The 20,382-nt window shown below is 44.3% G+C and overlaps 3 protein-coding genes across 8 annotated transcripts in view; 1 reads left to right on the plus strand and 2 right to left on the minus strand.

The window, feature by feature from the left end:
• Positions 1-10,248: 10,248 nt before the first annotated feature.
• The window catches only part of LOC135091521 (tripartite motif containing 13-like), a 60,169-nt gene continuing 50,035 nt past the window's right edge, over positions 10,249-20,382 (minus strand). For 4 of the 6 annotated variants that reach the window (XM_063989247.1, XM_063989245.1, XM_063989248.1 and 1 more), the window contains 5 exons: positions 16,620-16,817; positions 14,086-14,805; positions 13,462-13,644; positions 12,236-12,506; positions 10,249-11,134 (listed from right to left, as the gene is read on the minus strand). In XM_063989247.1, coding sequence (XP_063845317.1) covers positions 10,959-11,134; positions 12,236-12,506; positions 13,462-13,644; positions 14,086-14,805; positions 16,620-16,622 — 1,353 coding nt within the window. In that variant the 5' untranslated portion in view covers positions 16,623-16,817 and the 3' untranslated portion in view covers positions 10,249-10,958. Of the gene's footprint in view, positions 11,135-11,183; positions 12,507-13,461; positions 13,645-14,085; positions 14,806-16,619; positions 16,818-17,024; positions 17,201-20,382 lie in introns of those variants that run through there. The other 2 variants (XM_063989249.1, XM_063989250.1) reach the window with 2 other exon arrangements.
• LOC135091551 (uncharacterized) lies at positions 17,856-19,022 on the plus strand. Its single transcript, XM_063989293.1, has one exon. It carries the CDS (start codon positions 17,856-17,858, stop codon positions 19,020-19,022), a length of 1,167 nt encoding a protein of 388 aa, XP_063845363.1.
• LOC135091552 (uncharacterized) overlaps positions 19,996-20,382 on the minus strand; it is a 1,413-nt gene continuing 1,026 nt past the window's right edge. The window contains exon 1 of the mRNA XM_063989294.1: positions 19,996-20,382. This exon is cut by the window's right edge and continues 1,026 nt beyond it. Coding sequence (XP_063845364.1) covers positions 19,996-20,382 — 387 coding nt within the window.

Below are 20,382 nucleotides of genomic sequence, written 5' to 3' on the forward strand. Positions count from 1 at the left end.
TCTTATGATACTTTTTGGTAGGTATAGACCCTCCTTCCAGATACTCTATCATGTCTCTCCACTTAATTTCTTCCCTTTGTTGAATCTTGATTTGTTCTAAAGTCAGGCCTAAATAGTTTGGAGTAGGACATCGCTGAATGATCCTCACTGGGCGAGAGAGCTGATCGGCCACGTAGTTATACTTTCCCTTCACATATTGGATGTTGTATTGGTATTCTCTCATCTCTAGTATCCAGCGGTTCATCCTGGCAGATTTGGTCTTTCTCTTGAATATACTAGTAAGGGGCTGATGATCTGTGAATATAGTGAAACTAGTTCCCCACAAATAATGATGGAAGTGTCTACAAGAGAGAAGTACTGCCAAGGCTTCTTTATCTGTAGCTGAGTACCTATTCTCAGTGGAGTTTAATTTTTTTGAAAAATAGCCCAAAGGTCTGATGGACCCATCCTCCTGAGTTTGACTTAAGACGCCTCCTACGTGGGTATTACTGGCATCAGTTGTTAAAATGAACGGCTGGTTACTTTGCGCTCTCGCTAGTATAGGGGCCTGGGCAAGAGATCTTTTTAAGGTATCGAATGCCTCCTGACACTTGTCTGTCCAAAGGAAAGGTTGATCTTTTTTCGTTAGGTTGGTAAGTGGAGTGGCTATTTGAGCGAAATTATTGATGTGTTTCCTATAAAATCCTGCCATACCTAAAAATCGTCTCACTTCCTTGACCTTAGTGGGCGGTTTCATTTCCAATACTGCCTCTACATTCTTTGGGTCGGGTTGACTACCTTCTTGTGAAATTTTATGACCAAGAAACGTAACTTCAGTCTTTGCCATTTCGCATTTAGATAAGTTAAGCTTGACTCCGTTTTCTTTAAGTAAAGCGAAAGTTTCACTGAGTCTTTCGCTGAGTGTGGTGAAGTCTGAAGCCCAAATGATTAGGTCGTCTAAGTAATTTTTCATCCAACCCTTCTTCACGAGAGGAGCTAACAATGAGGCCATATGTCTAGTAAAGATAGCTGGAGAACAGCTTAATCCAAAAGGTAGCCTTTTAAACCTATAGAGAGTCACCCCATCACTGAAGGCTGTGAGGTCTCTGCTACCTTCCTCCAATAGAATTTGAAAATAAGCCTCCCTCATATCTAGCGTGGCATAGAACTGATGGCCAGCTGCTTGTTCAACTAATTCTTCTAGGCGGGGAAGCGGGTAAATATCAGTAGTTAGGTGCTTGTTGACATGTCGGTAGTCAAGGCACATTCTTTTACTTCCATCCGGTTTATTGACTAATACTATAGGAGAGAGCCATGCAGATGTAGATTTTTCAATGATATCTCTGTTCTCCATATCTGTTAACATGTTTGATATCAGGGTTTTTGCTTCCTCGGGGTATCGGTACCTAGGACCACGACTAGGCTCTGGATTAGAGATATTAATTTTAGCAGGAGGCCCTTTCATTAATCCGAGTTCGTTTTTGTCTACTATGAATAAATCATGGTGATTGAGAATGATATTTTTTAAGATTGTTTTCTGCTCTCTAGTAAGGTTACTCCATTTCTGTTGTCTTATCAACTCCTCGAGTCTTTGTGGCCTACTCTTTGATTCCTGACACCTTGTTTGGTCATTGTGTGGCAACAGATCATTGTGGATTTCTAGGGAAGGAGTGGCTTGCTTTTGGTGGATGAATTTGATCGTCGGGGAGGAGATGTTTTCAAAAGTGCCTAATAGGGTTCCTGGTTTGATTGTTTTCCGGCCCTTAGTATCATTAATAAATGGGAGGGGGACCTTTTTATTCTCATCTACTGTCACAATCAAGGGGTGATGATTAGGCGTTAAACATGGCTGAGGCTGGATTAACAAAGTTTCTCCTGGGTTTTCTTTCACCGAGATAGGAAGAAACTGAGCTCGGTAGGGATCAAGTTTGATGGTATGAGTTAGACGGATGTGTTCTGTTTGACTGGGAGTGGTAGGAAGAATAGGTACCTCGTGAACTCGTTCCACCTTGCCTTTCTGCCTTTTGATATGATTAACAAGGTATGTGGTTTTACCCCACTTTACTGTATTTGTCTTACCATTCCATTGAAAAGGAGCTTGTGAAAGTATGTCTGTCCCGAGTAAGACGTCAGCGTCAAGGTAGCTATTCGGGACTACAGGGCACCATTGTTTGTGTATAGTCTCTTCACCTACTCCTATCTCTAGTAAGGTCATCCCCAAGATTCGTAAGGGTGAACCAGTTACCCCTTGTAGTATAGGTACTGCTCGCCTTTGTGATATAGTTCCTTCTAATTTCTCTACCGCAGCCTCTGTGATTAAAGTATAGCCGCTACCAGTGTCAATGACAGCTTTAAGAATTTTCTTGTTAACTATGAGATTGATAGCGGGGGATGTGAATCCCTGGGTGAGTCATATATTCTGATTTGGTTTTCCGGGGCAGTTTTTATTTCCTCTCCAGCACCCATGCTGTCTACAGTCAAAGCATGATCCACGGGCAGGTTTTCTCCAGCACTCCCTCAGCGTGTGACTATGGGTTCGACAGTGTGAGCAATATTTAGCGGGTTGTGTTGGAGAGGGGGAGGTTCTCAACCTTCCTACTTGATCAGTGAGACTTTTAATCTGCTGCTTAAGTTCCCAAATTTCCTTTGATTCCTTGGATGTTGCATTTGTTAGGTCTGGGGGATTTTGAGTTATTGGGTCAGGGCTACCAATGAGTTTTGATTTAGATTTTTCCAGTTCAGTTTTAATTCTAGCAATGGGGGAAGTATGGGCAGCCTCGAGCAGTTGGCGCTCATGTTCTACCCTGTCAATAAATTTATCAAGAGGATAATCCTCATCCAGGAAACCTTCTAGTCTAGCCTTTGCTTCTTGGGTTAAGCCCTGCCACAACTTTCTTTTGATAATTTTCTTACATTTAGGGAGTTTCTCTCCTGGAAAGCTCGTCTCTAGAGTGGCATATTTGCAAGTGAATTTGTTGGCAAATGCTTGGGGAGATTCTACCCAATCATATGTCTGTGCGTCTATGTCTCTCCACGCCCTGTCAAAGTTAACCTCTTGGGAGAATTGTGATAGAAGCAATTGTTTAATACTATTCCAGGTGTGACAATGATGTAAGGTTTGATGGTTATGTATGAGAGCTGCGAGCTCGCTGCTGACCCTACTCTTTGCAATTTGCACTTTGCGGGTGTCCTCATTGCTACTTTGCTCCACCAGTTCAATGAAAATTTGCAATTGGGTAGTTGAGTCAAGACCTTGTAGGTGGTGGAGTTCAAGAATTGGGATATCTCGGGGTTTGGTGGGAGTGCTAGGTGCTCTGTGTAAATTAGGGATGTTAGCCAAACGCCCAATTACCTGATTTTGTTGATTTAAGATTTGCTTTAGTTCCTCTACTTCCTGTTCTAAAGTGTTCAAGTCTTTCCCTTTACTTTCATGTTTAACTGCTCCCAGGCTCTCTCTGGTGTTATGATCCATTAAGTCCTGCCACGGGTCTAATCCACCCCTTGGGAGGCGAACATTATCAGTCATCTTTGCTCACATGGAAGTTTAACGTACTGGGTGTAGAACACAATATCTCAGGGTGATTGTTAGGTGACCTGCGATACACAGTATGCGCTCAGGTTTTCTTCTTCCAGGACAATGTGTTCTACTCCACTGCCTCTCTATTGCTACTGTGACCTTCAATAACTCTTTTGATCTTACTGATTACTTGAGCTTGGCCTCTCTCATCCCAGTGAACACCATCCTCGCTCAGTTCTTGTACAAATTGAATATTATTAAAATGAATGTTTGGGGTCTTCAGGGCTCTCTTTACTCTATTATTGATTCCTACTTGGAATTTCTTATATTTCTCCACTGATATTCCCCTAGGGTTGGTCCTGGGTTCAATTTGGCAGACATGCACTAGTGATTGGCATTTGGCAGTGATTTCTTTGATGATGTTCTTAACATCGGAGAAAATCCTAGCAGGATTGGTAGATGTTTCTATGTCGTTGCTGCCTATCCACAAGATGGTCAAGTCATGTTGCCACTCGAGTACTCGATTTAACCGATCATCCTCAAAGAAAGTCCTAGCCTTTGCTCCAGGGGCTCTGAATATCCTAATTTGCACATTTGTTACCTCTAGATGCCGGGGAATCTGGCTATGCCCTACAAGTGCCACCTTCAACATTTACACTTATTTCCAGTCTCCACCTCTTTCGGTCAGTCGCGAAATAAATGCCACCGCTGCTCACCAGTTTAGTGCCCTCTAAGGGGTGTGATGTTCCCTTGTGGCAGACGATAATTACAAATCCTATCACTGGATTAAGAGAAATACAAATACTGACACTTTTATGATTTTTAATAAATAATGGAATAATCCGAAATAATAATAATAAGAAAGGAATTCAGAAATATAAAAATAAATGGTAGCGTACTCTTCAGTTACATAATTCAGAAATACAAAATAAATGGTAGCGTATTCTTCAATTACATAAAAACTACGATGGAGATATTTTCGCGACTACTGAATTGCGGGGGAGACTAGAGAATAAATAAATAAATAACAAATATATATCCAAAAAGTATGTATATACCTGAGGACAGTCTCACACGGTGATCTCGAACCAGGTGGTTTCACTAGTCCCGTGGAGAAAACCAACAAAAAAAGAACGAAAAAATGCGAATATCTATCCACTCAGAAATAGTTTATCAACCGGAATATCTGAGGGGAATCCAAGAAGGTCTGAGGAGAATCCGAGAGAGACTGCTTTAGTAAAATTATTGTTAAATAAACACTTACTTAATATTACAAGAAATGGAGGGGGAGACTATCAGACTGCATGCTCACCTGAGGAGAATCCGAGAGAGACTGGCTTTGCTTGTGAGGAAATCGGCGGGAAACTAAGGATAAAGGTTTCCAATGGGGAAATTTATTAAGTTATAATTTTGTTTTTAGTGGGGGGAGGGGCGACTAGGTTGTGAGTTCAGGGATGAAAAATATGAATAATTAAGTTACTGTTTACTTTATAGTTGTTACTTTAAGAAGTTTAATTCAATGGACTTTTGAAATCAATTGGGGAATTAGTCAAAGTCTGGTATCTCTTCCCGGCTTGCGTAGCAACAGGGGTGACAGGGATGCGAAGCAAAGAAGACTTATCAGATTCGTCAACCTCATTGGCGCGGCGTAATTATCTGGGATTTGTTTGAGCTGGTTTAAGACCTTACCATTATAGAATTAATTTTATCGCATTAAGGGCTCCCCATTCTCTGGGATTAGGTGAAAAATTCGCCTCTATAACCTGGCCAAGCAGGAGAAATTACGTTTATTCACGGGGTAAATTTGTTATAGAAGTGGTCAACACAGTGACGCTGAGGGGGGGGGGGGAAAGCAAGGACAAAAGGACACTGAGGAGAGGAGGGGAAGGGGAGGGGTTAGTCACATGGTACTGAGATTCTGGTCACCCCCGCACACTACATGGGCCCTAGCCTAGGAAAAAAAGTAGAAATATACATAATTAATTTCTCAGCACTACACTAGCCTCTCATTCCCGTTGTGGTTGAGGTGGACCCCGTCTCTCCCGTAGAATTTGTCCTGGTCGAGGATCCCATCCATGTCTAGGAAGCTCACGTTGCCCTTCTTCTCTGCCATCCATTCCATCTTGACCTTCATGAGTTCCATGCATATCTTGCGCTTCGTTTCTCTTCTGACCTTTTCGTACTGCACACCTTCCCGTGGGCGCCGCAGGACCCCCACCACGGCCACACACATCATCTTTTCTTTTGCTGCCCTCACTGCTTCTGTCACTTCCTTTACTGTCTCTTCAGCACCTGCCTCTACTAAGTTGTTGCCTCCTCCTTGAATCACTAGCAGGCTTCTCTCTTCCATTTCTTGCACTTCTTCCTTGACTTTCCTCTTGACGTCTTGGATCTTAGCACCTCCCATGGTGGTGCACTCAATTTCCCTTCTCACAAAGTCAGGAGTCTTTCTTACCATGCTGTCTCCAGTGACACGTAATGGGGCTTTCTTGATTACCATTCTCTTCTTCCTTGGGCGTCTGTCTGTTGTGGCCACTTCCACCACTTCTTGCTGGTCTTTTCTCTCTTCAGTCTTCGTCGTCTGTGCTTCTGTCTCTTTCACCAGGTTTTCTGTCTGGGTGCTCTGCTTCACTCTCTCTTCTTTTTCCTTAACCTGGCTCCTCCACTCATTGAGGCTCTTGCTCAGGCATTCCCTGCATGGGAACACCAAAAGCTCAAACCCCAGCGCCTTCATGTTGGCCTCCCTCATGCCCACACAGGCTACATGGAACCAGGCCATGCATCTCTCGCATGCCACAGCCCTTTGCCTGTTCGCCACATTCTCCTCGCATGAACCACACGCACTCATCACCATCTTCAGGGTTTTTCAGTACACAGGCTTACGCTACCAACCTTGTGATCCTGAACTGCCAACAGACGCTTGCTGCCTACCAGACGTTGGCAACTTAACCCAGCAGACACAGAGTCACGGGATGCTATGGTTACTGTGGCTCGACACCTCACGGATCTGAGGCAGCAGGAAAGAAAGAAGTACTGGGTCTCCTTCCTGGACCGGGTGCGCAGGACCCGGTCCCTCCGGGAGGTGTGGCACCACTTTAACAGTGTCCGGGGCAAGCCCAGGCAGCAGGTGTGTGACCCTGATCCTGCCGGCAGGGCACAAGAGCTCGTCCTGCAGTGGAAGGAAGCCTCATCCTTCTCTGGCCTTCCTGTGGAACACCAGGAGGCGCTTGACCGGCAAAGACCACAAAGGATGAAGTTGATTCGCCACAGTGTTTCTCTGCCAGATGACACCTGTGTGCCTATCACACATGATGAACTTCTCTCAGCAGTTAAATTGGGCAAGTCAACAGCTCCTGGCAAGGATGGCATCACCTATGACATCCTCAATGCCCTCCTGGAGGTAAAGTTAGACAACCCTGTCTTAGACCTATTTAACATGTCTCTCACTGCTGGCAAGCTTCTCCATTCCTGGAAAACAGCCATTATCATCCCAATCCCCAAAGGTGATGGCACCTTTCGCCCCATTTCTCTCACCAGCTGTCTGTGTAAGATGATGGAACGGGTAATATTGAACAGGCTTATATATAAGGTGGGCCATGTCCCCTCTGGCAATGTACATGGCTCCCTAAAAGGTCATTCCACAGGTCATTGTTTTGTTGAGTGCCTGATAAATAAGGATGCTACCTGCAGAACTTTCGTTGATCTCAAGGGCGCCTTCGACAGGGCCAACAAAGATGTTATTATGGAGGAACTCATTCTCAAAGGTGTCAAAGGTAGATTATTAGGATGGAGCAGGGGCTATTTGTACAATATAACAGCACAGGTTTGGTTTCAAAGTGCAGTCTCCTCTGAGGAAGTCTTTGAGCTTGGAACACCACAGGGTGGAGTCCTTAGTCCAATGCTTTTCAACGTTTTAATGGACAAAATTGCACGTTGTTCCTTCCCGCAGGGCACCCAGGTCCTCATCTATGCTGACGACATACTCCTCCAATGCCCCACACCCAGGACTCTCCAGTCAGCTCTGTCACAACTAGCAGCATTGTGTGTTCAAATGGGACTTGTAATTAATGAATGTAAAACCAAATTTCAAGCCAAAGGGAAGGTCTCTCGTCCGCCCACTGTAAATAATGTTCCCATCCCTAGAGTTCATACACAGAAGTACCTGGGTGTACAGCTGAGTTTCAGGAAGTCACTCCATGCTGTACACTATGTTCGAGACCCCTGTCTGCCACGGCTAGCACCACTTTGGCTGCTAGCAAACAGGGGCCTGGGGGCTGGCATTCCAGTCCTAAGGATGCTCTATATATTTGTTGTACGGTCCCTCATTGACTATGCAGCCCCTATTTTAATGCAGTTTAGTGCCACCCAGCTCTGTCCCCTGGAGCTTGTTCAGAATGAAGCCATGAGAATAATTTGGGATGCCCCAGGACTGCTCAGATGGAGGTCCTCAGAGCTGAACTGCACCTGCCGAGTATTATGTGTAGGATACAGAAAATTAGTTATCGTACTGTTGGTCGGATGCTATGCACGGGCTCCGACTCTCTGAAGGGATCACTGATCCCCCTGTATCGTGATCCTCGGACTCCTACAACTCCATACCTCAGGAGGATCCTGGGAGTTGTTACAAGTGTAGGTATGGCCGAGGCTTGTATTAATATTGTTATGTCACCGCTCCAACCCGTTTGGAACCCTCACCGCGTCAGTGTTGATATTCACTCACTGCATCAGCCCAAGAGGGACTGGCCCCCTCATGTGCTGCAAGACATGTTCATGACTAAATTGTCCAAGTAGACCCTACGTTCAGGCTATTCATGTTTATTGTGATGGTTCAGTCAATGGCAGCAGGTCCGGATGTGGGCTGATCATCCGCGACTACATTTCTGCCAATCACCACACTGACACTGAGGTTTCCAGGCGGCTCCCTGCACACATGTCCTCCACTAGGGCAGAACTGTATGCTGTTCTGGAGGCGCTCCATATTGTGGCACCTCTCCGTAAGGATGTATTCTTCTTTGTTGACAGTCAGGCTGCACTGTGTGCTCTCCAATCTACCTCCCCCATGGACTGTGATCTAGTTAATAAATGCCTTGATCTCATCCACACCCTAGAAGGTGCTGGTGCCACGGTTCACTTCACCTGGATACCCTCCCATGTGGATATCCCGCTTAATGAAGAGGCAGACCGCCTTGCTCAATGTGCCCTTCAGGACGACGCAGTGGACCCTGGCGCTGAGTACACTCTGGGCTATGTTAAGAGTAGCATTAAGGACTTTGTACATAGTAGCATTAGTGATCAGTTGGAGCTTTGTTGCCATAGGGGCAGTGGCAGTAGTCTTCACTATGTTTGGGAGACACATGCGTCTCCCAGAGCTGTGCTTACACTTATGAGAGACACACTGCATCACATGACAGGGTGGCAGTGAGGCTCAGATTAGGCTTTAAATACTTTTGGGAAGTCAGTGCTTCTCCTGGCGTGTTCTGTGTGCTGTGTGCTGCACCAAGGGGACACACTCTGCGTCATTATGTCACGGAATGTCCTCTCATTGCTAAATTTAGGCTGCAAGGTCAATATGACTTGTATACCCGCATTGACCATTTCTTAGACTCAACCACTCTCAGGGATACACTCAAGAAATATCCTACGTTTGCTCCCAGACTGTAGGATATTTATGCAATAAGGTGTGCAATAACTGTATTTATTTACTTATTCTTGTAATGTATACTATATTTTTATATTTTTGATACTCTACCCTTAAGTCTTTGCCCAGGAGGGGGGTGGCAAGGTCCGTCCTTTGTTGTATTTCATTATTAATGCAACAATAACTGTATCAGTCAATCAGTCAATCAAACATGACGGTTTTGAGCGTAGTGCGTCCCGCAGTAACATTGGTATAATTACCCCTTCATCTAAGCAGTCTTCGAAGAGAACGGCGAAGATTGACGTTAACTAAACCAAACTTAAAAAGTCTTTACATCTTTTTGATGTGCCATTTTTTTTATATTTTTTTTATATATATTGATGAAAATAAAGAAATTGATGATTATAGTAATAATAATAATAATTATAATGACTAATAAAAATAAAAACAATGTTAATAGTAATAATAATAATAATAATAATAATAATAATAATAATAATAATAATAATAATAATAATAATAATAATAATAATAATAATAATAATAACGATCATATTAATAATAATAATAATAATAATAATAATAATAATAATAATAATAATAATAATAATAATAATAATAATAATAATAATAATTATTATTATTATTATTTTTATTATTATTATTATTATTATCAAAAGAAAATGATAATACTGATAATAATTATAATGGATATAATAAAAATATAAACAATGATTGTTAAGCATAACAACAACAACAACAACAACAACAACAACAACAACAGCAGCTGCAAAAAATAAATAAATAAATAAATAAATAAATAAATAAATAAATAATAATAATAATAATAATAATAATAATAATAGTAATAATAATAATAATAATAATAATAATAATAATAATAATGAAGAAACTATTTGTAATAAGATGAGCATAACAACAACAACAACAATAATAATAATAATAATAATAATAATAATAATAATAATAATAATAATAATAATAATAATAATAATAATAATAATAATGGTAATAAGAGGAGCACTAGTGTAATTGTGAATTGTGGGTGCAGCACAGGCTTTCACTTCCACTTGAAGGAAAGTAAAGGGCAAGATTTGTGTTTGTACAATAATGTTATTGAGAAGAATCAAAATGAGACAGTGTGGACCAGTAATGTGACCAGAAGTAATGTGGTAACAGAAGTGTTTGCTGATGAAAACTTTGTGTTGTTAGTGAAGGACCAATGTGTGAAGTGGTGTGTCCTGCCGCCAGTATTTACACCAACAACCGCCACCCTCACAGCACACACTGCCATCACCACAACAGGCACTCTAAACTTTGTATGTGTGTCTGTCTGTCTGTCTGTCTGTCTGTCTGTCTGTCTATATGTATGTCTGTGTGTGTGCATGTGTGTACGTTTGCTTTTTTCCTCTTTAAAAAAAAAATAATAATAATAATACTAGCAGTGGTGTGGTGCAGCACTACTGTGATAGCACCACGCCACACTGCACCACAGTCACCTCAGTAATGGGATGGTGCTGAGCTGCCCCCTGCGCCACCTCCAGTCCTCGCACCACCTGGCCAAAGACACCAGGCCGAACACAACCATTATGTACATCCCGGGTGATGATGCTGAACTGAGCACTAAAGGCAGAGTCATCCCACCACCACCACCACCACCACCACCACACAGTCCCCGCCTTGCCTGACTGCCAGTACTCAGCCTGGCCAAGGCAAGGCAGCAGGGCGGCTCCTCCCCTCCCACCACCTGTCTGTTAATCTCCTCCCAGCACACACTCCCCCGGCTGTCCCTCACACACCACCTTAAACAGCCTGGTGTTGTCGTAGCAGGCGCCCCGCTGGCCTGAGCACAGCCGCACGAACTGACGGCCCCTGGAGGCCCGGGGCAGACTCACCACCACCCGCCGCGCCGCGCTGCCGGGCCACGCCAGGTCCAGGAACACCTCGCAAGGGGGGGTGGCCGGCACCACCTCCCCCATCTGGAACACATGTTGTTGTTGTTGTTGTTGTTGTTGATAGTATTATTATTATTATTATTATTATTATTATTATTATTATTATTATTATTATTATTATTATTATTATTATTATTATTATTACTATCATTATTATTGTTATTAGTAGTAGTGTTATCATTATTACAGTTATAGGTATTACAATTTTCATCATCATCATCAGTAGCAGTATCAGAAGTATTCTTATTTTTTAAATGTTTATTAGTATTGTTAGTGTTATTACTGTCATAACTATTAGTGTCATCGTCACCATGGCTGTTGTGGTCACCATCATTATCACCATCTCCATATCATTGTTAATAGTAATAATAATAATACTAACAAATAATGACAACAATGACCTTTTTTCTGTGATGACACTATTACTCTGATTATTGGTGGTGTTTGAGATGATGATTCCCTTGTAATGAGTACTGGCACTGTGAGGAGGAGGACAAGAGCCGCCTGCCACACCGCCAGGGGCACCAGTGAGGGGGAGGGAGGGCAGTGGTGCAGCCCTCACGGTGCTGCTGTGACAACCCCCACCGCCAGGGAGGAGGGAGGGGCACTGCCTGGCGGAGGGGCAGGGCGGGGAGTGTGGGAAGGGTGTGGGCCTGCAGGGAAGGAGGGAGGGAGGGAGGGAGGGAGGGACAGTGCCTGGCAGAGGGGCAGGGCGGGAGTGTGGGGAGGGTGTGGGCTGGAGGGAGGGAAGGGGGGGGAGAGAGGGAGGGACAGTGCCTGGTGGAGGGGCAGGGTGGGGAGTGTTAGGAGGGTGTGGGCCTGCAGGGAGGAGGGAGGGAGGGAGGGAGGGAGGGAGGAACAGTGCCTGGCGGAGGGGCAGGGCGGGGAGTGTGGGGAGGGTGTGGACCTGTAGGGAGGGAGGGACAGTGGCTGGCAGGATAGGGTGGGGAGTGTGGGGAGGGAGGGAGGGAGGGAGGGGCAGTGGCTGGGGGAGGGGCAGGGTGTGGTCGACCAGGTGAGGGAGGGTAAGGGTGAGAACGGGTGCGTGAGTGTTGTGACGGGCAGTCCCCTTCCCTCCAGCCACGTGGTGGTGGCACCAGGGCGGGGCGTGAGGCCCTCACCCACCTGCAGGATGACGGCGTAGGGGGGGCGGGGCCTGGGCCTGCAGGGAGTGGAGGTGCAGGCTGCCGTCTTCAAGGGTGGTCCTTGCGTGCCGAGTCTGTCTCTCCACGTCGTGGACGGCAAAGACAAGGCCAGCCTCCACCAGGCCCCTGGCACGCTGTGTTAGGCTGTGGAGGTCCTCAGCCTGCAAGGTATGAGGTGGCAGGTCCTCGGCCTGCAGGGTATGAGGTGGCAGGTCCTCAGCCTGCAGGGTATGAGGTGGCAGGTCCTCGGCCTGTAGGGAGGAGGCAGCAAGTCAGGCTGGCAGTTTGGGGAAGGGATACAAGGGATACATTTCAAAAGGCAACAGCAGCAGCAGGCCTTTAGGCCTTGAGCAGTCTGGTCAGTGTAAAGGGGGGGCTTACATGGGGCAATTCACGGTTGCTTTTTTGCAGGGATGATGCAGCTGGGAGAGAAATGCAGCTGCTATTTGCTGAATTGCCGGAGCAGCCAGGAAGCCGGTCTGTGGGTGTGACGGGCCGCCTTGCTGCCATTTTTTCCGGGTCAAATGAGAACAACTCTCAATATAAAATTGAAAATGGTGGAATGTTGATGGCAAGTGTTTTAGTAATAACCACTGACTGTCTGCCATTATGTACAATAAATAAATTATAAATAAATTACATTCATTTATAAAAATTAAGAAAAAGAGACGAACAATGTTTGTTTATGTGGTGAGTGAGGCAGCCAGTGGTCTAGCACGTGTGTGCCACAGCACCACAGCACCACAGCCTGCCAGGCTATATACTCCAGGGACTGAGTCAGCCAGCGGCCCAGCAAGTGTGTACCACAGCACCAGGCTAACAACTCCACACTCATTTCTTCCTTTGCTTTCTCTTCAAGCACAGCAAAAGCACAAACCACAGCAGCCAGCTCGTCGGAGGACGACTCCATCTTGATTGTTTGCATTGTGATGCAGCGGGCCAGCGGCTGCTCTCCACAGTGTGGAGGCTTTCGGCTGACCAGCCAGCAGGAAAAACAGCCCCTGCAAACCAACTGCTGAGAGAAGTACGCGCGCGCGCACACACACGAGAGAGAGAGAGAGAGAGAGAGAGAGAGAGAGAGAGAGAGAGAGAGAGAGAGAGAGAGAGAGAGAGAGAGAGAGAGAGAGAGAGAGAGAGAGAGAGAGATATCCGTGCACCAAGAGCAGCGCTGACGGACAGCAGTGACACTCGGGACCTGACACTCACCGTCAGCAGCGGCGCCAGCAGTGCCTCCAGCCTGTCTACGATGGAGGAGGTCTCGGCCCAAGCTGCTGGGTGGCTGTAGTCCCCCGAAGCTGCAGCAGCAGTGCCCGCTGCCTCCAGGGCTGCCTGTGTGGCAGCGGTAGCAGTGGTGGCAGCCTGCAGGGCTGCACGCGATGCCTCTGCCACCTGAAACACAGCACGGCAGTTAGGCAGTGTGTGTGTGTGTGTGTGTGTGTGTGTGTGTGTGTGTGTGTGTGTGTGTGTGTGTGTGTGTGTGTGTGTGTGTGTGGTGCCGTGCAAGCGGAGGGACGTGTGGTGGAGGCCTGGCCTGTGGTAAGTAACTTAGGCAGGAGTGTTGATAATGGTGGTTTGAAGTAAGTGTTTGTAATTAGTTTGATCCTGTTTACCACTGTGTAACTCAACAAGTGTCTGACGAAGTGTTGACGCACTACTTGGGGTTTAATGCTTTAAGATTGTTGTGGGGTAAAGCACATGTTTGGGACTCCAAACACTGTGTTGTATATGAATGTTGTATGCACAGCTTGAGGTGTGCTCAATAAACTCACTCACTCAATGACCGTGGCCAGAGGAATGACATGCAAGCACATCGTGTGAGGCCACACCCACCCTGGTGACGGTGGTAATGGCGTGGACGTCAGGAAACATTCCCAGGCACTCTCCTGTCTGACTGTCCTCCACCAGATGGTCTGTGTCCTCAATGACCTCGTAAGCTTCCTGCCGTGTTGCGGCCGTGCGCAGCGCCTGCAGCGCAGTGTGCAGCTGCTGCTCCTTCTGTCGCACCTCCTCCTGCCTGCCCTCCACCCGGGACTCCTCGCGGCGCACTGCCTCCCTGGCACTCTTGCTCTGGTCCACCAGCATCTGCAGCTCGTCATGTAGCCGCTGCTGGCGACTGCTGCAGCAACTGAGGGTCGTCAGGTACTCGGCCAGCTGGCTCTGCTCCTCCTGGCAGGAGCGGATGGCAGCCAGGATCTTCGCCTCTTGCTCCTGCAGCAGGGACTGTGTCGTCCTACTGAGTCCCGTTGTCGCCTTTAGTGCAGGCCGTGTCACTGGTGGGGCTGCCTGCTTCCCTGGCTTGGCTGGTAGAGAGGCCAGTCCTGCACCTTTCAGCCTCCTCACCAGCCCCTCAACAGTATAGGAGATGGGGAACTGGCCCGCCTCGGGCACGGCGTGACTCGCCCGGCAGGTGGGGCACGTGACGGCACCCTGCTGCTTCAGTCCGTCAATGCACGGCGAGCACAGCGTATGACCGCAGGGCAGGTTGCGTGGCCGCCTGAGGGTGTCGTCGAAGGTGGTGAGGCACACTGGACAGTCCTCCACGTTGTCGTCCTACAACAAAGAGGCGGCGTGAGGGGCACGCTCCCCGCACCAAGCACCTCATGCTGCTCCTGCTGCTGTCAATCTTTCCTCTGCTATTAACCCCTCGCCTTCATGTATTTCCCCTTACTGCTACACACACATACACACACACACACAACATACATTCTTATCTCTCTCTCTCTCTCTCTCTCTCTCTCTCTCTCTCTCTCATTTTGTAAAATAAAAATTAATTTAATTAATATTCAGTTATCATGTATATCAGTTATTTACTCCTTACCATGTCATATATATATATATATATATATATATATATATATATATATATATATATATATATATATATATATATATATATATATATATATATATATATATATATATATATATATATATATATATATATATATATATATATATATATATATATCAATGACTTGGATAGTGGAATTAGTAGCGATGTTAGTAAATTTGCGGATGACACAAAGATGGGTAGATTAATTAGGTCAGAAGCGGATGCCATCGCCTGCAGACAGACTTAGATAGAATGAATGAATGGACGGATAGATGGCAAATGCAATTTAATATCAATAAATGCAAAGTGCTTAGCGTAGGTAGAGGAAACCCACACAATAGGTACACATTAAACACCCAAACTCTGGTAGGTACAGGGTACGAGAAAGATTTAGGAGTTATAGTTAGCTCTGAACTCCGTCTAGGGAAACAATGCATAGAAGCCAGAAACAAGGCAAATAGGGTACTAGGATTCATTTTTAGGAGTGTTAAAAGTAGAAGGCCGGAAGTAATATTAAAGTTATACTTGGCGCTGGTCAGACCTCATCTAGACTACGCTGTGCAGTTCTGGTCCCCACATTACAGGAAAGATATAGCTCTATTAGAATCAGTACAGAGGAGAATGACTAAAAGGATACAGGGGATGAGGAGTATTCCTTACGAAGCGAGGTTGAAGCGGTTAAATTTACATTCTCTAGAGAGACGTAGGTTAAGAGGGGACCTGATAGAAGTCTTTAAGTGGTATAAGGGTTATAACAAGGGAGATGTAAACAAAATTCTTAGGATCAGCAACCAGGGTAGAACAAGAAATAACGGGTTCAAGCTTGAAAAATTTAGGTTTAGGAAGGAGATAGGAAAAAATTGGTTCTCAAATAGAGTGGTAGATGAGTGGAACGGACTCAGTAATCATGTAGTTAGTGCTAGGACACTAGAGAGCTTTAAGAGAAGATTAGACAAGTTTATGGATGGGGATAACAGATGGAAATAGGTAGGTGTGTTTCATACAGGGACTGCCACGTGTAAGCCTGGTCGCTTCTTGCAGCTTCCCTTATTTCTTATATATATATATATATATATATATATATATATATATATATATATATATATATATATATATATATATATATATATATATATATATATATATATATATATATATATATATATATACATACATATGTGTATATATATATATATATATACATACATGTGTATATATATATATATATATATATATATATATATATATATATATATATATATATATATATATATATATATATATATATATATATATATATATATATATTATATATATATATATATATATATATATATATATATATATATATATATATATATATATATATATATATATATATATATATATATATATATATATATATATATATATATATATATATATATATATATATATATATATATATATATATATATATATATATATATATATATATATATATATATATATATATATATATATATATATATATGATGAGTGCAACACTCACCATGTCTGAGGATTGTTGCCTCTGTTGCTGCCCTTCTTTCAGGTTGCCCGCCTCTTTATTGCTGCTCTTCCTTCAGGCTGCATGCCTCTGTCTTGCTGGCCTTCCTTCAGGATGCCTGCCTGTCTTGCTGGCCTTCTTTCAGGTTGCCTGCCTGTCTTGCTGCCTCTCCTTCAAGCTGCCTGCCTCTCTGCTGCTGCCCTGGAATGGCAAATAAATCTTACAGGAATGAAAGCCGTGTCGAGGCAACAAGTCGCTGTGACACATACACGCCAGGATGCACGTTGTTATTGTGGGAGTGTGTCAAGCCAAGGGTGGTGATAGTAACGTGTGCCTCACGGCACAAACCCTAATGTAGCTTGCATCCCTGTGACCTTGAGCACCAGAGGCTGCTGGCCGGCCACTCACCGCTGCCAAATGCACGATGACCTTGGTTCTTTTCATAATGGAAACTGAGGCACTACTTCTACTAAGAGAGAGAGAGAGAGAGAGAGAGAGCATATACCTCACACACACTATCACATGTTCCACTGTTTCATCTTCTCCCATGTCACACATCTGGCACTCTCTCTCTCTCTCTCTCTCTCTCTCTCTCTGGCGAGTTGCAGCGTATATAATACTGATACACGAGTTGCAGCGTAAAGGTAGGTTGCCACACGCGCACTTTTTGGGCACGACGTGGCACGAGGTGAGTGCGCGCCACACCGCGAGTAGAAACAGTACAGAAACAGAGACGTCGGGTACATTGCGCGCAAGGGTGTGGCGATGTGGCACGAGGTGAGCCCGATCTGGGCACGAGGTGTTGCGAGACGTGACACGAGGTGATCACGACGTGGGCACGAGGTCATCGCGACGTGCACACGAGGTGTGGCCCAACCCGACGACCCGTTTTGAGGGGTCGCACAGGCATTTTAATTAATTACGAGGTTGTTGCCGATGTACTGTCACGATATGTCACGGGGTGTTGTGAGGATGCGTCCAATATTTGCAGCGCCTCCCAAGCGGTATATAAAGGGTGGGGAATGATGATCAAGTCACTCAAAGCTAGACTGGCAAGCAGGGAAGATGGAGGAAGAAAACTACAGACAAGAGGCTCAAGTACTGATGGCAGGAATCCTGATGGTGGCTGCTGCATTGCTGCTGCAAAGAAGACGTCTACAGCAACCTCCCGTGCCACCCCAGCCACGAGCAAGAAGACCCAGAACAATATGGTGCCGTGAATGGCTTACGAGACGATCGATGCATGGCGATTTTCACCACCTGCTGCAGGAGCTCAACCGAGAAGACACCAAGGGCTACAAGAACTTCCTCCGCATCAAACCTGAACTTTTCAGAGAGATGGTGGACCGGCTTACTCCAATCCTCGCCAAAAAAGCCACCAGAATGAGAGAGCCCCTGTCAGTGGGGTTGAAGTTGGCTGTCACCCTCCAATTCCTGGCATCCGGCGATTCATATACGAGTCTGCAATACAGCTTCAGGGTCTCCAAAACCGCCATCTGTAGATTCGTACCTAAAGTCTGCCAGGCCATAATTGACATATACAAACCTGAGGTGCTCAAGTGCCCAAGAACTCCAGAAGAATGGAATCAAGTTGCCGAAGGATTCTCAAAGAGGTGGAACTATCACAAGTGTGGAGGTGGTCTGGATGGCAAGCATGTTCGAGTGAAGAAGCCCTGGCATGCAGGATCACTGTTCTTCAATTACAAGAAGTTCCACAGCATTGTCCTCATGGCCGTCGCAGATGCAAACTACAAGTTCCTGTACGTCGACGTAGGTGCTGAAGGAAGTGCTGGTGATGGAGGAACTTGGTTCAAGTGCACCCTTCACGATGCCATCGCGCAGAAACGAGTGGGATTTCCAGAGCACAGCTTCCTGCCGAGTGACGACACGCCAATCCCATTCCACGTTGTTGCTGATGATGCCTTCGCCCTCAAGACCTGGCTTATGAAACCTTACTCACATCAATCCCAGGTATACGAAGAAAAAATCTTCAGCTACAGGTTGTCTCGCGCCCGTCGTGTGGTGGAAAATGCTTTCGGTCTCCTGCAGTCACGATTTAGAGTCTTCGGCACTACCATGCTACAACGACCTGCAGTTGTCAAAATTGTCACCATGTGTGGGTGTGTGATGCACAACCTGATATTGGACCGCTACTCAAATTTCCATCCCCAAGAAGTCGACTGCGAAGATGGTGACCATAACGTGATTGATGGATCGTGGAGGAACATACCAAATCTGATGCAACGCCTCCAAACTCGACGGGGAACAAATCCAACGAGAGAAGCAAAGGCCGTCCGAGACTACCTGGCTTTGTACTATGCATCAGAAGCAGGCGCAGTTCCCTGGCGAGAAAGGATGGTATATCCAAGAGGACGACCAGCAGACGAACAAAGGATGGAGCAATAATTAAATAAATAAATAATATATATATATATATATATATATAAGCTGTGTTAATAAATGTTATCTGTGTATTTGATAATAAAGAAACCGATTAAGCTTCCTTGACTTTGAATTATATCCCAAAATATAAACTATATACATTATAGGAATATCATATTTGGGTGGGAGGGAATGGGAAAGGAAATAAGAGTAAAATAGAATATATGTTAAAAAAAATTTTAAATATGAATTTAATGTTTACAAAAATTATTAACTTATTAAGTAATAGGCAAATCTGGATAATTAAACACCTTCATTTATTAATTACATAAGACTTTGGTCTAAAATTGTTAAGATTGTCTGGTTATAAGATTAAAATTTTAGCAAAGAATTTTTCATATTTACGACATTGAAATAAAATCTATACTTGATGGATATATCAAAGCTATAAAATGTTCATATATATATATATATATATATATATATATATATATATATATATATATATATATATATATATATATATATATATATATATATATTATGGGGACAGTACCTTTTCCATGTGTGATTCTCTGATTTAATTTTCCAAGTGTTTTACCTTTTACCAGTTATCATTTCAATACCTTATTTATATATTCAGTTATTATTTTCCAAGTTCTTTATTACCAACTCTTCATTATTCCCTTTTATCTGTTATCATTTCAAATCCTCAATTTTCAATCCATTTCTTAACTTCCCAAGTTTTAGTATATTTTTTTTCTCTTTTACCATTTATGTCCCAATTATTTATATTCAGTTTGTAGTTTATAATTTTTTTTTTACTGGTAAAAGGAAACATTAAAAAGTGTTTTTAATGTCTCCTTTTACCAGTTATTATTTTATATCCATACTTATATTATAAATGAAAAGGGAAAAAATATAGTTGTTTTTTTCATATTTATTTCATACATTTTAACATATTTTTATATGCAATACATTTTTATTTTGTTTACATTTACTCGTCGCTATCCTCCGCCTCGTAGCCCTTCGGCGTCTCGATCATGGGGGACATTATGGCCTTTTTCGCCGGCGATTTCGTCTTCTGGCCCTGGAGTTTGGTGGTCGTACTTGTGTGCTGCAGGGTCTTGACGGGGGACGGTGAACAGCCGAGTATAGATTCCCACTGTATTGGGGTGGGCACCTGCTGCTGCTGTGGCTGCTGAGGGAACTGTTGCTGTTCTGATTGTTGAGGCTGGTATTGTTGTTGAGGCTGTTGGTACTGTTGTTGTTGAGGCTGTTGGTACTGTTGTTGTTGGTATTGGGGCTGCGAGTAATGTGGCTGCTGGTACTGCGGCTGATGATAGACTGGAGGAGGAGGAGGAGGAGCAGGAGCAAGAGTAGG

Source organism: Scylla paramamosain, chromosome 37 (assembly GCF_035594125.1).
Source record: "Scylla paramamosain isolate STU-SP2022 chromosome 37, ASM3559412v1, whole genome shotgun sequence".
Lineage (NCBI taxonomy): Eukaryota > Metazoa > Arthropoda > Malacostraca > Decapoda > Portunidae > Scylla > Scylla paramamosain.